Raw genomic sequence first — 25083 nt, 5'->3', positions numbered from 1 at the left:
GTCCATGAGCTGATTGATAGGCGTCATTGTAGGCGGGTCTATGACATCATTGGATGGATCCATGGTGATGGTGATGGTGATGGGAGGGACGTCATCTGGTGGATCCATGCTGGATGGTCTGGTCTGTAATGTCATCTGATCTTTGGTTTGGTCTTCTCTTATATGGTATCTTCTTACACCTGGACATTCCTTGCATTCCAGGCAAGGTGTGGAGAAACAGGCAATGACAGCCACCTTTATATCTGTGTCATGTATATGATCTGAAACCTGAATTATGGAAGGCAAATCGACATATTTCCCACAATGCTCTATGTCCAGAGGTTAATTAAGTATTTCATTTTATGGCTCTCCTCAACAACACTATGGCACTAGGCCACGCCCTCTCACACTATGGTGCTAGGCCACACCCCCACTATGCCGCTAGGCTATTATACTCCTCTCTGAGGGGTTTGCAGCATGGGGGATGGAGCACGATGGGGGGTGAACCATGATGGGGGGTGCCCAGAATGGGGGGATGAAACACGATGGGGGGTTCGCAGCATGGGGGATGGAGCACGATGGGGGGTGCAGCATGGGGGATGGAGCACGATGGGAGGTTGAAACACGATGGGGGGTGCGCAGCATGGGGGATGGAGCACGATGGGGGGTGCAGCATGGCGGGGATGGAGCACGATGGGGGGGTGCCCAGAATGGGGGGGATGAAACACGATGGGGGGTGCCCAGAATGGGGGGATGAAACACGATGGGGGGTGCGCAGCATGGGGGATGGAGCACGATGGGGGTGTGCAGGATGGGGGATGGAGCACGATGGGGGTGTGCAGCATGTGGGATGGACACGATGGGGGATGGACACGATGGGGGGTGCACACCTCCCCCCAAAACACACACACACCGCCACACACACACACCGCACAACACACCACACACACTGGGAACCACAAACACCCCCCTACACAGACACCCAAACACACAGACAACGCCGCACACACACAACACACAAACACCGTGGCACACACAAATATACGCACATACCGCGCAACACACACACATTGCACAAAACATACCTCCCCCAAAACACACACACGCACCCCACACCCACACAAACCGCGCAACACACACAGCACCACACACAGACAACACTGCAGACATACAGCGCTCCACAAACGCAACACACACAACGCAACACACACAACGCAACACACACAACGCAACACACACAACGCAACACACACAACGAAACACACACAACGAAACACACACAACGAAACACACACAACGAAACACACAAACAACACCGCTCTCACCCCCCCCCAGACAACACCCAGAACATTTACAGTGCCCTACACAAACACTTGACAACTACACACAACAACATCGATATATATATAACAAAAATCATACATTAACTACACAATAAATTCTAGAATACCCGATGCGTTAGAATCGGGCCACCTTCTAGTAGGTGTAATAATAGGCGTAATAATAGTGCATAAGCACTCCTTGAGCATCGCTACAGAAATCAGGTTTCCGCTGTGAGCCAGGGCTGTTTTACTCTGTGTTTGGAGATTCTGAGGGTGATGGGCGCTACTCGGTCCAGGGGGCTTCTGATAGCGTCATTGTAGTAATTTAGAACCAGATCAGGACAGGAAAAAGAAAAGATTGGGGACAGTGATGAGTGCAGAGTCTGTGAGTGTATGAGTGTCAATGGCCTGTAGATTTCTGAATGTGCGATAGGTGGGGTGTGCTGGGGTGGGCGAGGGTTTGTCAGCCTGAAGGAGAGAATATAGTGGTCAGATAGGGGAAGAGGTGAGTTATCAACATGAGAGATTGAGCAGAGGCGGATAAAGACCAGGTCAAGGGTGTTACCGTCTTTGGGTGTCTCAGAAGTTGAGAGCTGTGAGAGGCCAAGTGAGGTGGTTAGAGATGGAAGCTGGATGTAAGTAAGTGACCTGGGGTCTCTCTGCCTCTGGTGTATGTGACCTGGGGTCTCTCTGCCCCTGGTATTTGTGACCTGGGGTCTCTCTGCCCCTGGTGTATATGGTCTGGGGGTTTCTCTGCCCCTGGTGTATATGATCTGGGGTCTCCCTGCCCCTGGTATATATGATCTGGGTCCCTGTGTCCCCCTGGTATATATCTTCTGGGGTCTCTCTGCCCCTGGTATATATGATCTGGGGTCTCTGTGTCCCCCTGGTATATATCTTCTGGGGTCTCCCTGCCCCTGGTATATATGATCTGGGGTCTCTGTGTCCCCCTGGTATATATCTTCTGGGGTCTCTCTGCCCCAGGTATATATGTTCTGGGGTCTCTCTGTTCCTAGTGTATATGATCTGGGGTCTCTCTGCTCCTCGTATATATGATCTGGGGTCTCTCTGCCCCTGGTATATATATGATCTGGAGTCTCTCTGCCCCAGGTATATATGTTCTGGGGTCTCTCCGCTCCTGGTATATGTGATCTGGGGTCTTACTACTCCTAGTATATGTGCCCTGGGGTCTCTCTGCCCCTGGTACATATGATCTGGGGTCTCTGTGTCCCCCTGGTATATATCTTCTGGGGTCTCTCTGCCCCTGGTATATTAGATCTGGGGTCTCTCCGCTCCTGGTATACATGATCTGGGGTCTCTCTGTTCCTGGTATATATGATCTGGGGTCTCTCTGCCGCAGGTATATATGTTCTGGGGTCTTTCCGCTCCTGGTATAGATGATCTGGGGTCTCTCTGCCTCTGGTATATATGATCTGGTGTCTCTCTGCCCCAGCTATATATGTTCTGGGGTCTCGCTACCCCAGGTATATATGTTCTGGGGTCTCTCTGCCCCAGGTATATATGATCTGGGGTCTCTCTGCTCCTGGTATATATGATCTGGGGTGTCTCTGCCCCTGGTATATATATGATCTGGGGTCTCTCTGCCCCAGGTATATATGTTCTGGGGTCTCTCCGCTCCTGGTATATGTGATCTGGGGTCTTACTACTCCTGGTATATGTGCCCTGGGGTCTCTCTGCCCCTGGTACATATGATCTGGGGTCTCTGTGTCCCCCTGGTATATATCTTCTGGGGTCTCTCTGCCCCTGGTATATATGATCTGGGGTCTCTCCGCTCCTGGTATACATGATCTGGGGTCTCTCCGCCCCCATGGTATATGTGCCCTGGTGTCTCTCTGCTCCTGGTATACATGATCTGGGGTCTCTCTGTTCCTGGTATATATGATCTGGGGTCTCTCTGCCGCAGGTATATATGTTCTGGGGTCTTTCCGCTCCTGGTATAGATGATCTGGGGTCTCTCTGCCCCTGGTATACATGATCTGGTGTCTCTCTGCCCCAGGTATATATGTTCTGGGGTCTCGCTACCCCAGGTATATATGTTCTGGGGTCTCTCTACCCCAGGTATATATGTTCTGGGGTCTCTCTGCCCCAGGTATATATGATCTGGGGTCTCTCTGCTCCTGGTATATATGATCTGGGGTGTCTCTGCCCCTGGTATATATATGATCTGGGGTCTTTCCGCTCCTGGTATATATGATCTAAGGTCTCTCTGCCCCTGGTATATATATGATCTGGGGTCTATCTGCCCCTGGTATATATGATCTGGGGTCTCTCTGCCCCTGGGATATATGATCTGGGGTCTCTCTGTTCCTAGTGTATATGATCCGGGGTCTCTCTGTTCCTAGTGTATATGATCTGGGGTCTCTCTGCTCCTGGTATATATATGATCTGGGGTCTTTCTGCTCCTGGTATATATGATCTGGGGTCTCTCTGCCCCAGGTATATATGTTCTGGGGTCTCTCTACCCCAGGTATATATGTTCTGGGGTCTCTCTGCCCCAGGTATATATGATCTGGGGTCTCTCTGCTCCTGGTATATATGATCTGGGGTGTCTCTGCCCCTGGTATATATATGATCTGGGGTCTTTCCGCTCCTGGTATATATGATCTGGGGTCTCTCTGCCCCTGGTATATATGATCTGGGGTCTCTCTGCCCCTGGTATATATGATCTGGGGTCTCTCTGCCCCTGGTATATATGATCTGGGGTCTCTCTGCCCCTGGTATATATGATCTGGGGGTGTCTCTGTCCCAGGTATATATGTTCTGGGGTCTCTCTGCCCTTGGTATATATGATCCGGGGTCTCTCTGTTCCCAGTGTATATGATCTGGGGTCTCTCTGCTCGTGGTATATATGATCTGGGGTCCCTCTGCCCCTGGTATATATGATCCGGGGTCTCTCTGTTCCCAGTGTATATGATCTGGGGTCTCTCTGCTCGTGGTATATATGATCTGGGGTCCCTCTGCCCCTGGTATATATGATCTGGGGTCTCTCTGCCCCTGGTATATATCATCTGGGGTCTCTCCGCTCCTGGTATACATGATCTGGGGTCTCTCCACCCCCCTGGTATATGTGCCCTGGTGTCTCTCTGCTCCTGGTATACATGATCTGGGGTCTCTCTGTTCCTGGTATATATGATCTGGGGTCTCTCTGCCGCAGGTATATATGTTCTGGGGTCTTTCCGCTCCTGGTATAGATGATCTGGGGTCTCTCTGCCTCTGGTATATATGATCTGGTGTCTCTCTGCCCCAGGTATATATGTTCTGGGGTCTCGCTACCCCAGGTATATATGTTCTGGGGTCTCTCTACCCCAGGTATATATGTTCTGGGGTCTCTCTGCCCCTGGTATATATGATCTGGGGTCTCTCTGCTCCTGGTATATATGATCTGGGGTGTCTCTGCCCCTGGTATATATATGATCTGGGGTCTTTCCGCTCCTGGTATATATGATCTAAGGTCTCTCTGCCCCTGGTATATATATGATCTGGGGTCTCTCTGCCCCTGGTATATATGATCTGGGGTCTCTCTGCCCCTGGGATATATGATCTGGGGTCTCTCTGTTCCTAGTGTATATGATCCGGGGTCTCTCTGTTCCTAGTGTATATGATCTGGGGTCTCTCTGCTCCTGGTATATATATGATCTGGGGTCTTTCTGCTCCTGGTATATATGATCTGGGGTCTCTCTGCCCCAGGTATATATGTTCTGGGGTCTCTCTACCCCAGGTATATATGTTCTGGGGTCTCTCTGCCCCAGGTATATATGATCTGGGGTCTCTCTGCTCCTGGTATATATGATCTGGGGTGTCTCTGCCCCTGGTATATATATGATCTGGGGTCTTTCCGCTCCTGGTATATATGATCTGGGGTCTCTCTGCCCCTGGTATATATGATCTGGGGTCTCTCTGCCCCTGGTATATATGATCTGGGGTCTCTCTGCCCCTGGTATATATGATCTGGGGTCTCTCTGCCCCTGGTACATATGATCTGGGGTCTCTCTGCCCCTGGTATATATGATCTGGGGGTCTCTCTGTCCCAGGTATATATGTTCTGGGCTCTCTCTGCCCTTGGTATATATGATCCGGGGTCTCTCTGTTCCCAGTGTATATGATCTGGGGTCTCTCTGCTCGTGGTATATATGATCTGGGGTCCCTCTGCCCCTGGTATATATGATCCGGGGTCTCTCTGTTCCCAGTGTATATGATCTGGGGTCTCTCTGCTCGTGGTATATATGATCTGGGGTCCCTCTGCCCCTGGTATATATGATCTGGGGTCTCTCTGCCCCTGGTATATATCATCTGGGGTCTCTCTGTTCCAAGTGTATATGATCCGGGGTCTTTCCGCTCCTGGTATATATGATCTAAGGTGTCTCTGCCCCTGGTATATATATGATCTGGGGTCTTTCCTCTCCTGGTATATATGATCTAAGGTCTCTCTGCCCCTGGTATATATGATCTGGGGTCTCTCTGCTCCTGGTATATATGATCCGGGGTCTCTCTGCTCCTGGTATATATGATCTGGGGTCTCTCTGCTCCTGGTATATATGATCCGGGGTCTCTCTGCTCCTGGTATATATGATCTGGGGTCTCTCTGTTCCCAGTGTATATGATCTGGGGTCTCTCTGCTCGTGGTATATATGATCTGGGGTCCCTCTGCCCCTGGTATATATGATCTGGGGTCTCTCTGCCCCTGGTATATATGATCCGGGGTCTCTCTGCTCCTGGTATATATGATCTGGGGTCTGTCTGTTCCCAGTGTATATGATCTGGGGTCTCTCTGCTCGTGGTATATATGATCTGGGGTCCCTCTGCCCCTGGTATATATGATCGGGGGTCTCTGCTCCCGGTGTCTGTGACTTGGGGTCTCTTCACTCCCCTCTGCTGTGTGCTCGGCTGTCTAGTGTATGACTCATCCAGCAGACGCTGCTCTCCACTGCCACCTAGCGCTTGCACAGATCATGTCTCCTCCTAGTCGCTGGGCTTGCTCTCCTGATAACCATTGTGCTCCCTGAACACCTTCAGGATCATTAGATCTGCGCTGGGAAGACGCTAATATTTCCTTAAAGGGACATGCTTATTCCTTCCTGCCACCCCGATCTCCTGGAGAGGAGGGGATAGTGACCGCCCATCTGCACGCCCGCTGCACTGCACGCCCGCTGCACAGACAGGCTGCACAGACAGGCTGCCGCTGCACAGACAGGCTGCACAGACAGGCTGCCGCTGCACAGACAGGCTGCACAGACAGGCTGCCGCCGCCGCCGCCACAATCTTCCCTGCATCTGTCACTGCTGCTCTCTCCAAGGTGCTGAAGACATCCATGACCCCTCACAGGGTCCCCACCCCGGGAACATGGCAGCGCTGAAGATGTAGGAGGAGGGGGTCTATCCATTACCATCATCATCCTTCTCCTCTTGCCCCAGTAACCTGACACAAATCCTGGCTCACGAGACCACCCTGGAAGGAATGAAGACCATCATGGCTACCTGCAGGCACCGTGTGCTGTGGGGGCTGCTGCTGCTGATGTGGGGTATGTGATCATTTCTAGGTCAGTGCTTGTGTGATCGCACTACTAATGGCAGAACAATGGAGGAGGCAGAGGAGAGGCAGAGCTCAGAGAAGGGGCCTGGGCCCCACATATCTGATACATGGGGGTCACTGGCACCCACCACATGTCTGATACATGGGGGTCACTGGCACCCACAACATGTCTGATACATGGGGGGTCACTGTCACCTACCACATGTCTGATATATGGGGGTCACTGGCACCCACAACACGTCTGATACATGGGGGGTCACTGTCACCCACAACATGTCTGATACATGGGGGGTCACTGTCACCTACCACATGTCTGATACATGGGGGTCACTGGCACCCACCACATGTCTGATACATGGGGGTCACTGGCACCCACAACATGTCTGATACATGGGGGGTCACTGTCACCTACCACATGTCTGATATATGGGGGTCACTGGCACCCACAACACGTCTGATACATGGGGGGTCACTGTCACCCACAACATGTCTGATACATGAGGGGTCACTGTCACCCACAACAAGTCTGATACATGGGGGTCACTGTCACCCACCACATGTCTGATATATGGGGGTCACTGGCACCCACAACACGTCTGATACATGGGGGGTCACTGTCACCTACCACATGTCTGATATATGGGGGTCACTGGCACCCACAACATGTCTGATACATGAGGGGTCACTGTCACCCACAACAAGTCTGATACATGGGGGTCACTGTCACCCACCACATGTCTGGTATATGGGGGTAACTGCCACCCACAATGTGTCTGATACATGGGGGGGGGGTCTGTCACCCACAACAAGTCTGATACATGGGGGTCACTGTCACCTACCACATGTCTGATATATGGGGGTCACTGTTACCCACAATGTGTCTGATACATGGGGGGGGGGTCTGTCACCCACAACAAGTCTCATACATGGGGGGTCACTGGCACCCACAACAAGTCTGATACATGGGGGGTCACTGTCACCCACCACATGTCTGGTATATGGGGGTAACTGCCACCCACAATGTGTCTGATACATGTGGACTGGTCACGGTCACCCACATCTGATATATCGGGGTCACTCTATATCAGTGAATGTATATATACAGGATCAGTCTATGGAGCCAATAACTAAGGCTGTTATATACATTTGTATAAGGATTATATATTGAATCCTTTTAGGATTTTGATACATTTCCATGCATTTGATGTCAGCGAGTTTTGGGAAAGACTCCAGACCCGCAGGAGGACTGTGCAACAGGAATATCAGAGGGACAGTAACTGAAGGATAGCCATCTTATTCCCTTTGTTGCACATACTGTATATACACTAAGACCTATATAGCATTATATTGCAGCCTCCACCCATGGGTCCTTATTCCTTCACTTGTAGACCAGAGACTGGCATCGCTCATGCCCAGGGCACATATACCAGCCGCCATGTGCGCACACTTCAGAGGCCCCATGGGGAGGTCAGATGTATGGTAACTCTGCCAGGTATGGACACTGAGGAGACAAGGCGGGGGCCACGGCCTTCCCAGTGGGTGGGATGATGGGAGTAGTAGGTCACAGGCTGGTAGCACTGGTGACGATGGCACGGACACCTTGTGTGGATCTCATCTCTTTCACTGCTCTAGTAAATTACAATATGTAAGGAGAGAAGTCATCTATAGACAGATCATGGGACTTTAGGGCCAGGTGTCAACTGGAAATTGTACCACCAACAGATAACCTATGCGGTTTATCCACCATGCTGCACACTGCAGCTCTGCCTGTTTAGACTGGGTCATGTGTATGGGGAGCAGATTTGTATTACTGCGAGAAGGGAACGATTAGATTTTTTCCCTCCATTGTGGATTAGTTACCTGTAGTTTATATAGGCATTCCCTGACCCCCGCACACATGGCAACAGGGGAAATGAAGAGTGTCCTGGGGATTAACAATAGGTGGAATACTAAATCAGCAAGTATGTAATTTCACTACACATAGCCCAAACACAGACCCTGCACTGCGCCCGCAGCGATCACCTAAAATACAGATCCAAGGCTGTGGGTCGCCTCATACACCAGCCCGATAGCCCCTGGGGACATTTCAGTGCAGGGAGGTCACTGGCTGCACCTAGAGGACGGACAGGACCCTGTACACACTAATGTCCACCTTGCATTGGCGCCGCTCAGAGGCCGCTGCCGGCTGCTCAGATCCACACTCTGGTCTTGGATCTTCTGCTGTAAGTATGCCCTTCTCTTATATTGTTACCATAATATGCCTGAAAGAGTAGCCGTCATTAGATCTTCTTTCATAAATCAATAGTACATGTTAACTTTGTAACAGATCTGATCAGAGAAATCTGCCCCTGCTCCTCCTGCATTTATCATTCATTCTCAATTCACAGGAAAAAACATGGATTATTACATTACAGAGGCAGAAGACGGCTGGTGCTCATAACGATCTATGGAGGAGTGTAACTGCAGAGAACTTGCAGCAGAATGTCTGTTTCTGGCTCCTCCCCCTCCATAAAACTTCATGAGCACCAACCGTCATCTCCTATCCCAATAATGGGAGAGTCTTGTCTTCACTGAAGGAATCAGTCCAGAAGGAGGAAGAAGCAGATTTCTCAGATAAGATAAAATACAAATGTGCTTATTTTCATGTGAACTATTGATTTATTAAATGAAAATTAAAACAGTTACTCTTTAATAATGGGCATTCACTCCACAGGCATTTATCCCCCACACACTGGGGGCAGCACTGAATTATGCCAGTCACGGACCATACAGGTGGAATATTTTGGCTACATTTATACATCCACACATCTACTTTCCATGTGTCCTCAGTTTTTGTATCCAGTTTTTCTTATCTGTGTTTCACATCTGAGGTAGACGGTCAGAATTCCTTTTTTCATTCATTCATTCATTCATTCATTCATTCATTCATTCATTTAATTTGTTTCATTGTTGTTATAAATGGATCAGTTAAAAATGTACAGAAAATTGATGAAGAATGTAAATGTTCAGATAGTCGTTTTTAACAGATCCCCATAGAATAGAATGGCCAAATCTGATCCGCAAGAAGTGATAGGACGTTTACTGAGCTTAACGGATGGGACACATGAATCTGTAAACAAATGTTATGTATCAATGGGGAACGAAGAAAGAAAAATTCAGCTCACCCGTATATGGATCCGCTCAGTTCAGATGGGATGCAGGATGTCCACCGGACAGGCAGGTCCGTAGAGGCAATAGCAAGGAGAAAGGGCGGGACTCAGCACCATTTCCAGGATAGGAAAAATATAAATCCAACAAAAAATATATAAAAGTGTAGAAACTTTATTCAACGATTAAAAATCCAAGAAAAACATCATCGGTTCCATAAAAACATCATGGCTTGACGCGTTTCGGACAGTTGGAATGTAGCTAAGTCCTTAATCATAAGCATCATTCTTATGATTAAGGACTTATCTACATTCCAACTGTCCGAAACGCGTCAAGCCATGATGTTTTTATGGAACCGATGATGTTTTTCTTGGATTTTTAATCGTTGAATAAAGTTTCTACACTTTTATATATTTTTTGTTGGATTTATATTTTTCCTATCCTGGAAATGGTGCTGAGTCCCGTCCTTTCTCCTTGCTTATGTATCAATGGGTCAGACAGTTCAATGATGAAACAACAGATGTGTACATTGGTAGACCTACAGTGCCTTGCGAAAGTATTCGGCCCCCTTGAAGTTTTCAACCTTTTCCCACATTTCAGGCTTCATACATAAAGATAAAATGTTAATGTTCTGGTGAAGAATCAACAAGAAGTGGACACAATTGTGAAGTTGAACGATATTTATTGCTTATTTTAAACTTTTTTAAAAAAATAAATAACTGAAAATTGGGGCGTGCAATATTATTCGTCCCCTTTAATTTAATACTTTGTAGCGCCCCCTTTTGCAGCGATTACAGCACAAGTCTCTTGGGGTATGTGTCTTATCAGTTTTGCACATGGAGAGGCTGAAATTCTCGCCCGTTCTTCCTTTGTAAACAGCTGAGCTGAGTGAGGTTGGATGGAGGCGTTTGTGAACAGCAGTTTTCAGCTCTTTCCACAGATTCTCGATTGGGTTCAGGTCTGGACTGTGACTTGGCCATTCTAACACCTGGATACGTTTATTTGTAAACCATTCCATTGTAGATTTTGCTTTATGTTTGGGATCATTGTCTTGTTGGAAGACAAATCTCCGTCCCAGTCTCAGGTCTTTTGCAGACTCCATCAGGTTTTCTTCAAGAATGGTCCTGTATTTGTCTCCATCCATCTTCCCAACAATTTTAACCATCTTCTCTGTCCCTGCTGAAGAAAAGCAGGCACAAACCATGATGCTGCCACCACGTTTGACAGTGGGGATGGTGTGTTCAGGGTGATGAGCTGTGTTGTTTTTACGCCAAACATATCGTTTGGCATTGTGCCCAAATAGTTCGATGTTCTTCCACATGTTTGGTGTCTCCAGGTGGCTTGTGGCAAACTTTACATGACACTTTTTACAGATATCTTTGAGAAATGGCTTTCTTTTTGCCACTCTTCCATAAAGGCCAGATTTGTGCAGTGTACGGCTGATTGTTGTCCTATGGACAGACTCTCCCACCTCAGCTGTAGATCTCTGCAGTTCATCCAGAGTGATCATAGGCCTCTTGGCTGCATCTCTGATCAGTCTTCCTCTTGTTTGAGATGCAAGTTTGGATGGACGGCCGGGTCTTGGTAGATTTGCAGTGGTATGATACTCCTTCCATTTCAATATGATCGCTTGCACAGTGCTCCTTGGGATGTTTAAAGTTTTGGAAATCTTTTTGTAACCAAATCCGGCTTTAAACTTCTCCACAACATTATCACGGACCTGCCTGTGGTGTTCCTTGGTCTTCATGATGCAATCTGTGCTTTAAACAGAACACTGAGACTATCACAGAGCAGGGGCATTTATACGGAGGCTTGGTTACACACAGGGGCTTATATTTATCATCATCAGTCATTTAGGACAACATTGGATCATTCAGAGATCCTCAATGAACTCCTGGAGTGAGTTTCCACTGAAAGTAAAGGGGATGAATACTATTGCACGCCCCAATTTTCAGTTATTTACTATTTAAAAAAGTTTAAAATAAGCAATAAATTTAATTCAACTTCACAATTGTGTCCACTTGTTGTTGATTCTTCACCAGAACATTAAAATTTTTATCTTTATGTTTGAAGCCTGAACTGCGGAAAAAGGTTCAAAAATTCAAGGGGGTCGAATACTTTTGCAAGGCACTGTATATTCTATTTGTTCAGAAGGTGTGGACAAGAGCTAGAAAGTGTGTGTGTGCCCTGCTGTGTGCACCCCCTGCCCCCTAACCAAATATCCTGCATGGGGCTATGCGGCTGAGCCCCATCACTGTGTCTAGTAATGGTGGCTGTAAGGCTAATAAGTTAGGGAGACTAGATGTGACATGTGCTCTGTGTATCCCCATGTCTTGCCGCAGCTTCAGACTAAGCTGACATATGTGCCGGATCCAGGGCACAGACTCTGCCCACGCTCACATATAAATATTTCACATTTGCTCTAGTTTCCCGATTTTTCTATGAAAAGCGACGTCTCGTCTAAACTTTCGACATCGGAGACATCAGAACTGAGAATACAAAAAGGAGAGATTCACACAAACTGATTGCTCAAGCATCTGCAGACTCAGGACTGTAGGGGGGTTTCTAATCAAAACCGTCTGTAAAGTTGCTTCATTTTGTTTTTATAGTTTTGATGCATCGGAACAGTTAAAAAAAAATAAAAACAAAAAAAAAACAGCTGCAAATGTGAGTGCAGTTTTCATATTGGAATGAGTGCAAATGTCAATCCCATAGCGGCTTCTGGGGGCTTAGAGTCGTCCTAAATAAATGCTCCTTGTACTTTCAGACAACTTGTCTCCATCCAAAAGCTACTGACCTAATTATCAAAAGCGCAAGTCACTATGTGACGTCTTCCATAAAATCTTACTAATGTGCTGTCCACTAACGGCCTCCACTGCTGGGAGCTGGGGTACGGGTATGATTCAATGAGGTGGATTTCAGGAAGCTGGTGCAGGTCTCTGATACCAGAACCGTACACAGACATGGCAGAGAGATGGGTTTTTTTACCTGGAGGCATGAATCTGATTGGACAATAAAAGCACTAAAGCCACTAAGGAAATGGATGTCCCAGAACATGTAGTGCTGGTAAGCTTCAGTGCTGTGGATTTGACCCGAATGCTGCAGTGGAATGTAAGCAGTGGTGTGGTAGTAAGTGGGCACTTTGACAAAATAGACAGACATGAAACAAAATCAAGTATTGTACATTTTAGCGCATGGAGCACCTCAGGCAATGATATCAGGTTTACTTGGGCCACAAGAGAACTATATCGATGTATCATTCTGGCTGGCGCTGGTAGCTGCAGGTCAGTAAATACACTTTGTACTGACTTCAGATACAGTGTACGCCAACAGCTGAAACACTATCCTCAGATAATGCATCGCTAATGTACATTACAGACATTACTCTGAGTGCTATCAGCACCTGAACAGCTGCCCATATGGCACCGCTACCGCCACATAGTGCCAACAGCTAATGCAGGGCAGATCACTGCGATGACATAGAAGAGCCACAAACCTTGAGAAATGATTATTACAGCTCCAGCTTCTGAATGGGATAAGCCCTGGTGTTACTTCAGACCTGTAGAAGACCTACATAACACCAGTACCATGGAACCGGTACCAGTATAGGATGATTGATGATGAGGATAATCATTGTAAAGCGCTGCGGAATATGTTGGCGCTATAGAAGAAGGGAATTTTGTTTACTTACCGTAAATTCCTTTTCTTCTAGCTCTAATTGGGAGACCCAGACAATTGGGTGTATAGCTACTGCCTCCGGAGGCCACACAAAGTATTACACTTAAAAGTGTAAGGCCCCTCCCCTTCTGCCTATACACCCCCCGTGGGATCACGGGCTGCTCAGTTTTAGTGCAAAAGCAAGAAGGAGGAAAGCCAATAAACTGGTTTAAGCAAATTCAATCCGAAGGAATATCGGAGAACTGAAACCATTCAACATGACTAACATGTATACCCCAAAAAAACAGGGGCGGGTGCTGGGTCTCCCAATTAGAGCTAGAAGAAAAGGAATTTACGGTAAGTAAACAAAATTCCCTTCTTCTTCGTCGCTCTATTGGGAGACCCAGACAATTGGGATGTCCAAAAGCAATCCCTGGGTGGGTAAAATAATACCTCGTGATAGGCCGTAAAATGGCCTTTTCCTACATGGGGGCAACCGCCGCCTGCAGGACTCTTCTACCTAGGCTGGCGTCCGCCGAAGCATAGGTATGCACCTGATAATGCTTGGTAAAAGCGTGCAGACTCGACCAGGTAGCCGCCTGGCACACCTGCTGGGCCGAAGCCTGGTGCCGTAATGCCCGGGACGCACCCACGGCTCTGGCAAAATGGGCCTTCAGCCCTGAGGGAACCGGAAGCCCCGCAGAACGGTAGACTTCAAGAACTGGTTCGTTGATCCACCGAGTCAGGGTGGATTTGGAAGCTTGCAACCCCTTACGCTGACCAGCGACAAGGACAAGAGTGCCTCCGAGCGGCGCAGGAGCGCCATGCAGGAAAAGTAGATTCTGAGAGCTCTCACCAGATCCAACAAAAGCAAATCCCGATCACATTGATGAACTGGATGACAAGACGGTAAGGAGATATCCCGATTGAGATGACAGGGGGATACCACCTTAGGGAGAACTCCTGAATCGGGCGCAGAACCACCTTGTCCTGGTGAAAACACCAGGAAGGGAGATTTGCAAGACAGCGCTGCTAGCTTGGCCACTCTCCGAAGAGACGTGACCGCCACTAGAAAAGGCCACTGTCCGTGAAAGGCGAGAAAGGGAAACATCCCTCATAGGCTCGAAAAGCGGCTTCTGGAGAGCTATTAGAACCCTGTTCAGATCCCAGGGCTCTAACGGCTGCTTGTAAGGAGGGACGATCTGACAAACCCCTTGCAGGAACGTGCGTACCTGTTGGAGTCTGGCCAGGCGCTTCTGAAAAAACACAGAGAGCGCAGAGACTTGTCCCTTAAGGGAGCCGAGCGACCAACCTTTTTCCAACCTGGATTGCAGGAAGGAAAGGAAAGTAGTCAATGCCAATGGCCAGGGAGAAACGTCCTGAGCCGAGCACCAAGCTAAGAATATCTTCCACGTCCTGTGGTAGATCTTGGTAGAGCTTGGTTTCCTAGCCTATCCCATGGAGGCAATGACCTCTTGAGATAATCCTGAAGACGCTAGGATCCAGGACTCAATGGCCACACAGTCAGGTTCAGGGCCGCAGAATTCAGATGGAAAAACGGCCCTTGAGACAGCAAGTCTGGCCGGTCTGGTAGTGCCCACGGTTGTCCTACCGTGAGATGCCACATATCCGGGAACCACGACCTCCTCGGCCAGTCTGGAGCGACGAGGATGGCGCGGCGGCAGTCGGACCTGATCTTGCGTAGCACTCTGGGCAACAGCGCCAGAGGTGGAAACACATAAGGGAGCCGGAACTGCGACCAATCTTGAACTAAGGCGTCCGCCGCCAGAGCTCTGTGATCGTGAGACCGTGCCGTGAAAGCTGGGACCTTGTTGTTGTGCCGGGACGCCATTAGGTCGACGTCCGGCATCCCCCAGCGGCGACAGATCTCCTGAAACGCGTCCGGGTGAAGAGACCATTCCCCTGCGTCCATACCCTGGCGACTGAGGAAGTCTGCTTCCCAGTTTTCTACGCCCGGGATGTGAACTGCGGATATGGTGGATGCCGTGTCTTCCACCCACGTCAGAAACCGCCGGACTTCCTGGAAGGCTTGCCGACTGCGTGTCCCCCCTTGGTGGTTGATGTATGCCACCGCTGTGGGGTTGTCCGCCTGAATTCGGATCTGCTTGCCTTCCAGCCACTGCTGGAAGGCTCGTAGGGCAAAATACACTGCTCTGATTTCCAGAACATTGATCTGAAGGGTGGACTCCTGCTGAGTCCACGTACCTTGAGCCCTGTGGAGGAGAAAAATTGCTCCCCACCCTGAAGACAATGAGGTGGGAAGAAGCCACCACCGAAGAGACTCCTTGGCCGCCTGAGAAAGAGAAACGTCCCTGTCGAGGGGACGTCGACTCCCCGTCCCATTGGCGGAGAATGTCCCCTTGTAGTGGACGCAGATGAAACTGCGCGAAAGGGACTGCCTCTAATGCTGCTACCATCTTCTCTAGGAAGTGCATGAGGCGTCTCAAGGGGTGCGACTGGCCTTGACGGAGAGATTGCACCCCTGTCTGAAGTGAACGCTGTTTGCCCAGCGGAAGTTTCACTATCGCTGATAGAGTATGAAACCCCATGCCAAGATATGTTAGCGATTGGGTCGGGGTCAGAATTGACTTTGAAAAGTTGATGATCTACCCGAAACTCTGGAGAGTCTCCAGCGCAACGATCAGGCTGTGTTGGCATGCCTCTTGAGAGGGTGCCTTGACGAGGAGATCGTCCAAGCAAGGGATCACAGAGTGACCCTGAGAGCGCAGGACTGCTACTACTGCAGCCATGACCTTGGTGAAGACCCGTGGGGCTGTCGCCAGACCGAAAGGCAGGGCTACGAACTAAAGGTGTTCGTTTCCTATAACGAAGCGTAGAAACGCTGGTGCTCTGGAGCATGTCCATTGATGCTAGGAACTCTTCTTGAGACATTGAGGCGATGACGGAGCGGAGGGATTCCATCCGGAACCGCCTGGTCTTCACATGCTTGTTGAGCAGTTTTTTAGGTCCAGAACAGGACGGAAAGACCCGTCCCTTTTGTGGCACCACAAACAAATTGGAGTAAAAACCGTGACCTTGGTCCTGGAGAGGAACAGAGATCACCACTCCTTCTGCCTTTAGAGAGCACCCGCCTGCAGACGAGCACCGGCTCGGTCGGGAGGTGGAGAAGTTCTGAAGAATCGGGTCGGAGGACGAGAACTGAACTCGATCCTGTGCTCTTGAGACAGAATGTCTCTCACCCAACGGTCTTTGACCTGTGGCAGCTAAATGTCCCCAAAGCGGGCGAGCCTGCCACCGACCGAGGATGCGGAGAGAGGAGGCCGACAGTCATGAGGAAGCTGCCTTGGTAGCGGTTCCTCCGGCTGCCTTCTTTGGGAGTGACTGAGCCCGCCAAGAATCTGAGCTCCTCTGAACCTTTTGAGTCCTTTTAGACGAGGACAATTGGGCCCTGCCCGAGCCTCGAAAGGACCGAAACCTCGACTGTCCCCTCCTCTGTTGGGGTTTGTTAGGTTTGGGCTGGGGTAAGGAAGAATCCTTAGACTTGAACTGTTTAACGATTTCATCTAATCTCTCACGAAACAGTCTGTCACAGAAAATGGCAATTAAGCACTTTTTTGGAAGCAGCATCTGCCTCCATTCCCTTAACCCCAAGGCTCTGCGTACAACCACGGAGTTGGCGGACGCCCCTACCGTACTGCTCGTAGAGTCCAGGACAGCATTAATAGCGTAAGACGCAAATGCAGACATTTGAGAGGTTAAGGACGCTACTTGCGGAACAGATGTACGTGTGACGATGTCAATCTGCGCCAGACCAGCTGAACTAATTTGTAGTGCCCATACGGCTGCGAATGCTGGAGCAAACGACGCGCCGATAGTTTCATAGATGGATTTCAACCAGAGCTCCATCTGTGTCAGTGGCATCTTTAAGGGAAGCCCCATCTTCCACTGCAACTATGGATCTAGTCGCCAGCCTGGAGATTGGAGGATCCACCTTTGGACACTGGGTCCAGCTCTTGACCACGTCAGGTGGAAAGGGATAACTTGTATCCTTAATACGTTTGGAGAAACGCTTATCTGGATAAGCGTGGTGTTTCTGAACTGCCTCTCTGAAGTCAGAGTGGCCAGAAAAGTACTCAATTTACGCTTGAGATACTGAAATGGAATTTCTCCTGCTGTGAAGCTGACTCCTCCACTGGAGGAGCTGAGGGAGAAATATCCAACATTCCATTGATGGACGCTATAAGATCATTCACCATGGCGTCACCATCCGGTGTATCCGGCTTGAGAGCGGTCTCAGGATCAGAGTCCTGATCAGCTACGTCTGCCTCATCATTAGAGTCCTCCTGCTGGGACCCTGACCAGTGATGAAGCCGAGTGCCGCTCCCAGCGAGCTCGCTTAGGCTGTCTGGGACTGTTGTCCGTGTCAGAGCCTTCACCCTGGGATGCATGGGACCTCCCCGGAGCACTGATTTGTTCCAAATGAGGGTGGCCCGGGAGCATTGAATCAACATTGCCCATGGTCTGTCTGGACTGCAAAGTCTCTAAGATGTTAGTCATAGTCACAGACAATCTATCAGCCGAAACTGCCACTCCGTCCCTTTCCCTGGACAGGGTTCACAGGTGGTTCCTTTGGCCACCTCTAGCAGAGACCCCGGCTGAGCGAGTGCTACAGGGGAGCATTGCACACAATGGGGGTCAGTGGAACCTGCCGGTGGAACGGTATCACATGCAGTACAAGCAGCATAGAAAGCCTGTGCCTTGGCACCCTTGCTTTTTTGCTGCTGTTGTCTAGCCATCTAGGATAGTATATAGCCAAGAATAGCGACCGTACAGTGCAATGTATAGCATACAAGCATAAAGTACAAATGAACACTTCAGCACATGCAATACACGCAGCATAGAAAGCTTGTGCCTTAGCACCCTTGCTTTTTGCTGCTCTTGTCTAGCCATCTAGGAGGGTATATATCCAAGAATAGCGACCGTACAGTGCAGTGTATAGCATACAAGCATAAAGTACAAATGACCACTTCGGCATTAGTGGGGTCAGCACTTCAGGTGCTGCTTACCGCCCGCACAAAAGCGGGTGTGTGGTCGCCAGAATCCTGTGACTGGTTGCCCAGAGCTTGTCTCCCTTCTCCAGCTCGGACTGCATGCAGGAATGGCCGCCGGCGTCCTGTGAAGAGGGGCGGGCCGTGGGCGTGCCCCAGACAAGAGCGGGAAACTGGCGTCCCACTGTGTCCAGTGAGGGGGCTGGAGAATGCAAAGCAGACTCCAGCCCTCGGCGCTGACTGTCTGTACAGCGTCCCGCCTCTCCCCTGACTGGCAGGGCTGGGGGCGGGAACGAAACGAAAACTAGGCCGCAAAGCCGGGGACTCGAGTAATAAGCGCGGCCGTCCTATGCACGGCCAGCGCGGAAGTCCCCGGCGCACCACAAGTCCCAGCCGCGCCACAGTGTAAAACACCCAGCAGCGGCCGGCGCGGCAGTTCCTAATACATAAATTCACTCAGCTAAGCTGCAGTGAATAAAAGCACAAGCGCTCCGCGCTGTTGTCCCCGGCGCACTAACACTCCCAGCAATGCTGGTGTGTGTGTGCGCGATGTGTACGGAGACACAGAGTACCTTAATGTAGCAGGGCCCTGTCCCTGACGATACTCAGCTCCATATCCAGCAGGTTCTCTGGGTCTGTGGATGGAGCCCGGTCTCAGTGCCTGGAGACCTGTAAGATCCCACTTCACCCAGAGCCCTGAGGGGGATGGGGAAGGAAAGCAGCTTGTGGGCTCCAGCCTCCGTACCCGCAATGGATACCTCAACCTTACAAACACCGCCGACAGAAAGTGGGGTGAGAAGGGAGCATGCTGGGGGCCCTAGTATGGGCCCTCTTTTCTTCCAACCGACATAGTCAGCAGCTGCTGCTGACTAAAAACAGTGGAGCTATGCGTGGATGTCTGACCTCCTTCGCACAAAGCATGAAAACTGAGCAGCCCGTGATCCCACGGGGGGTGTATAGGCAGAAGGGGAGGGGCCTTACACTTTTAAGTGTAATACTTTGTGTGGCCTCCGGAGGCAGTAGCTATACACCCAATTGTCTGGGTCTCCCAATAGAGCGACGAAGAAATAAAGATTATTATTATTATTATTATTATTAATGATAGAGTAGAAATGTGTACAGTATACTTTATACAGTGTGTCCATCCATATCCTGTATACACCACACCTATATACAGTGTGTCCACCCATATCCTGTATACACCGCACCTATATACAGTGTGTCCACCCATATCCTGTATACACCGCACCTATATACAGTGTGTCCACCCATATCCTGTATACACCGCACCTATATACAGTGTGTCCACCCATATCCTGTATACACCGCGCCTATATACAGTGTGTCCACCCATATCCTGTATACACCGCGCCTATATACAGTGTGTCCACCCATATCCTGTATACACCGCGCCTATATACAGCGTGTCCACCCATATCCTGTATACACCGCGCCTATATACAGTGTGTCCACCCATATCCTGTATACACCGCGCCTATATACAGCGTGTCCACCCATATCCTGTATACACCGCGCCTATATACAGCGTGTCCACCCATATCCTGTATACACCGCACCTATATACAGTGTGTCCACCCATATCCTGTATACACCGCACCTCTATACAGTGTGTCCACCCATATCCTGTATACACCGCGCCTCTATACAGTGTGTCCACCCATATCCTGTATACACCGCACCTCTATACAGTGTGTCCACCCATATCCTGTATACACCGCACCTATATACAGTGTGTCCACCCATATCCTGTATACACCGCACCTATATACAGTGTGGCCACCCATATCCTGTATACACCGCGCCTATATACAGTGTGTCCACCCATATCCTGTATACACCGCGCCTATATACAGTGTGTCCACCCATATCCTGTCCACCGCGCCTATATACAGTGCGTCCACCCATATCCTGTATACACCGCGCCTATATACAGTGTGTCCACCCATATCCTGTATACACCGCACCTCTATACAGTGTGTCCACCCATATCCTGTATACACCGCACCTATATACAGTGTGTCCACCCATATCCTGTATACACCGCACCTATATACAGTGTGTCCACCCATATCCTGTATACACCGCACCTATATACAGTGTGTACACCCATATCCTGTATACTCCGCACCTATATACAGTGTGTCCACCCATATCCTGTATACACCGCACCTATATACAGTGTGTCCACCCATATCCTGTATACACCGCACCTCTATACAGTGTGTCCACCCATATCCTGTATACACCGCACCTCTATACAGTGTGTCCACCATATCCTGTATACACCGCACCTATATACAGTGTGTCCACCATATCCTGTATACACCGCACCTATATACAGTGAGTCCACCAATATCCTGTATACACCTCACCTATAACCAGTGTCCACCCATATCCTGTATACACCGCACCTATATACAGTGTGTCCACCCATATCCTGTATACACCGCACCTATATACAGTGTGTCCACCCATATCCAGTATACACCGCACCTATATACAGTGTGTACACCCATATCCTGTATACTCCGCACCTATATACAGTGCGTCCACCCATATCCTGTATACACCGCACCTATATACAGCGTGTCCACCCATATCCTGTATACACCGCACCTATATACAGCGTGTCCACCCATATCCTGTATACACCGCACCTATATACAGTGTGTCCACCCATACCCTGTATACACTGCACCTATATACAGCGTGTCCACCCATATCCTGTATACACTGCACCTATATACAGCGTGTCCACCCATATCCTGTATACACCGCACCTATATACAGCGTGTCCACCCATATCCTGTATACACCGCCCCTATATACAGTGTGTCCACCCATATCCTGTCCACCGCCATTAACTTGAGAGCGGCAGCTATAGGCATAGAAGTGGTGTCTAGGTTTAGTAAAGTAGCCATGTGCTACTCAATGAAACCACCTATAGCGCCACCTGGTGGAAAACAACGGAATTAGCATTTTTATCTCAAAAACGGAACGAGGTAGAGACAAAAAGTGAATTACAAAGTTGTAGGGCATCATCAATTCAATATGAATCCACACTTTGCATACAGAAATGCTATGATTAGAACGTGTAAACCTCACAAGGCTGCGTACGTGAAGCGATACCTCATGGAGACCTTCCTACAAGTCATTGGGTATGGTGGCTGTGTGGAGTGGCCTCCGCTCACCTGACCTGACCCCATTGGACTTCTTTCTGTGAGGTCATATTAAACAGCAGGTGTATGCGACCCCTCCACCAACATTGCAGGACCTACGACCACGTATCACAGATGCCTGTGCAAACGTGTCACCTACCATATTGCACAACGTGCAGCAAGATACAGTATGCTGTGCAGAGGCCAGATGTGCATTGCAGCAAGATACAGTATGCTGTGCAGAGGCCAGATGTGCATTGCAGCAAGATACAGTATGCTGTGCAGAGGCCAGATGTGCATTGCAGCAAGATACAGTATGCTGTGCAGAGGCCAGATGTGCATTGCAGCAAGATACAGTATGCTGTGCAGAGGCCAGATGTGCATTGCAGCAAGATACAGTATGCTGTGCAGAGTCCAGATGTGCATTGCAGCAAGATACAGTATGCTGTGCAGAGTCCAGATGTGCATTGCAGCAAGATACAGTATGCTGTGCAGAGTCCAGATGTGCATTGCAGCAAGATACATTATGCTGTGCAGAGTCCAGATGTGCATTGCAGCAAGATACAGTATGCTGTGCAGAGGCCAGATGTGCATTGCAGCAAGATACAGTATGCTGTGAAGAGTCCAGATGTGCATTGCAGCAAGATACAGTATGCTGTGCAGATTCCAGATGTGCATTGCAGCCAGATACAGTATGCTGTGCAGAGGCCAGATGTGCATTGCAGCTGACGGGGGCCACTTTGAGCATCAAAGTTAAATGAGCGCCATATGCGTGACCAGCATTCAATGTTTTGGGGGGGTCATGGGTTTCATATCACAGCATTCCTGTATGCAAGGTGTCGATTCATATTGAATTGATTATGCCCTACAACTTTATAATTCACTTTTTTTCTCTATCTCGTTCCGTTTTCGAGATAAAAATGCTAACTCCGTTGTTTTCCACCAGGTGGCACTATAGGTGGTTTCATTGCGTAGCGCATGGCTACTTTACTATACCTAGACACCACTTCTATGCCTATAGCTGCCGCAGTTCTCAAGTTAATGGTGGTGGACAGGATATAAGTGGACACACTGTATAGAACGAGGGGCAATTTTCATCTACAACTAGTAGGTGCTAACAGTGTCAATACATACCCTCGTAACCAGAGTCAGTGCCATCGATACTGAGGTATAGCCGCGACAGTGCCATAAGGGCAGAGTCATATCTTCCAGTTTGCTGGTTTTAGTAAATATATTTGTATATTTATTGGCCACATTTAATATAGGTTGCTGGCTATATCCTAAATATTCCATTGTGTATTGGGCTATGAACACCTCTGAGCTCGTGCCCCCATCATTCCCAGGGTGTTTAGCACAGATGGATCCAGTCCTTCATCTAGGCACTTAAAGAGAGGCGAATATATAGTGTCCCATCTCAGGTGAGGTCGCCTTGTTGCTGGTAGGTGGGCTGATGTAATGATGATCAAAATGGCAACATTTCTCACAAATTGTACGGTTGTAGTTTTAGTGGACGTCATGTATCCATTCCTTGCAGTGCATTGCTGCAGCGTTTGTACTCGTCTCCCAGCGTGTCGCCAGACAGTGACACTTTAGACACAGGCATCTATAAGAGCCCAAGATGGAATTGTGCATGCAGAGGTGATGAAAGCCGCTTGCTCCTCCAATCTCTGCCCCGCTGTAATAACTCTTTCCTGCAGATAGCGCTTTGCATTTTGTGTAATAATATGTTGCTTGGCCAGTCCAGGTTCTTAGCTTTGGGGCCGCACTAACTATTGGAATGTGGAGGCAAAGCTCAAAATAGTCAATGCTGGGGATGTGACCCTGCAAACATAGCTGCTCTGAATGGGATATGTAAAGAGCCAAGTAAGCCATGAGCCATGCTGTCGCCATATCTCTAGAAACCGGTCATCAAAATAGCTTGAAGCGAGTGATGTGGGAGGTGTGGACGGCACCACGAGGGGCTGGGGTGCTGTGTGGGCCCACTACGGTCCTTCGCAGTTCTTACACCAGCTGTTCACTAATCAGCGTCTCCTAACGATCCAGCCCGCTGATCCCTGGAGCGTTTATGTGATCCTCTCATATCAGATTTGTGCTTCTCCTCTTGTATCCCTTACATTGTATTTATAACCTTCATTACTAGCATAAACATTGCTCCGCTGACCCTCTTCTTGACTTACGTGTCAGGCACGAGGTTCTTCTATTCTTTGCTGGGTAATACAATATGTTATAATAAAAGATCTTGTGTACATTTTGGAGAAGAGCTGGATGTGCTAGACGCGGCCAGGTTGCACTTACCATTGATGTGGAGCTTGCAGCTGCTATGGGCCTGTGTAAGGGGGGGTGGGAGGATTCCAGCTGGACCGATGGAGAAAACCACAGGATGGTCGGATCATTGTGAAATATCGCTGTAAACACAAAGTGGAGAATGTAATCTGCAGCCGGTGATATTGTGACGTGCACTAACCAGAGTATCTTCTTTTCTGTCTCCCTTTTGGTGTTTGTCCATGTCATGGTGTCGTTGTTTACCCCATTGCTGTTCCTACACTTGTCCATTCTGTTGTTTTTCCCTTTCTATTGTAATTGAACCTGTTGTGGCTGATCCGTCACTGTGTCCCACTACCTTTGATTTATCGTGTTTGCTCCTTGTGGACTGTTGCCCCCTCCCCGTTTGGTTTATGTACCACCCCCATCTTTCCCTGTGACCCTCTGCAGCGGGGCTGTGCTTACCTGTGTGTGTGGAGGTTCCTTCTGGGACAGAGGCCGTCCAAGGACACAATATGACCTTACTGTGCATCTCCTGTATGCAGAGAGAGGAAGTATACGCCGTTACCAATGTGGAGTGGTACTATCAACCTCGCAATGGAAACCGATCGCTTGTATGTATTACATATCTAATCTACATGTTGTCACGCCATGAGTCTGGTCATAAATGAGTTTGGGGCCACATCGACCTATTAGGGTAATAGAGAGCCCTGAGACCCCACTGTGCTGAGTAGAGAGGTGGGAAAAAAAGAAGCAGCGTATGGGCTGGGCATGCGGCTCCTTCCACTGAAGTCTATGTGAATATCCTGGAGCTCAGAGGTGTTAGTTAAGCAATGAACAACATGTATCACCTGTCCACGGGATTGGTGAAAACTGTATAATAGGAGGACGGTGGGTGAACGGAGTGGTAGTGCGTGTGTGCTCCTATTGATGGTGGTAATGCCCGCACCTGATCAC

General features: G+C 49.2%; 1 protein-coding gene across 2 annotated transcripts in view; it reads left to right on the top strand.

Moving 5' to 3' along the window:
• Positions 1 to 6291: 6291 nt before the first annotated feature.
• The window catches only part of SCN3B (sodium voltage-gated channel beta subunit 3), a 38265-nt gene continuing 19473 nt past the window's right edge, over positions 6292 to 25083 (top strand). The window contains exons 1-2 of one of the 2 annotated variants that reach the window (XM_075327474.1): positions 6292 to 6840; positions 24577 to 24740. In XM_075327474.1, the coding sequence (XP_075183589.1) occupies positions 6777 to 6840; positions 24577 to 24740 (228 nt within the window). In that variant the 5' untranslated portion in view covers positions 6292 to 6776. The remainder of the gene's footprint in view (positions 6841 to 24576; positions 24741 to 25083) is intronic. The other variant, XM_075327473.1, reaches the window with a different exon arrangement.

Source organism: Anomaloglossus baeobatrachus, chromosome 11 (assembly GCF_048569485.1).
Source record: "Anomaloglossus baeobatrachus isolate aAnoBae1 chromosome 11, aAnoBae1.hap1, whole genome shotgun sequence".
NCBI classification, from domain to species: Eukaryota; Metazoa; Chordata; class Amphibia; order Anura; family Aromobatidae; genus Anomaloglossus; species Anomaloglossus baeobatrachus.
Note: the sequence above shows the minus strand (reverse complement) of the source record. Positions and strands in the feature narration are given on the sequence as shown.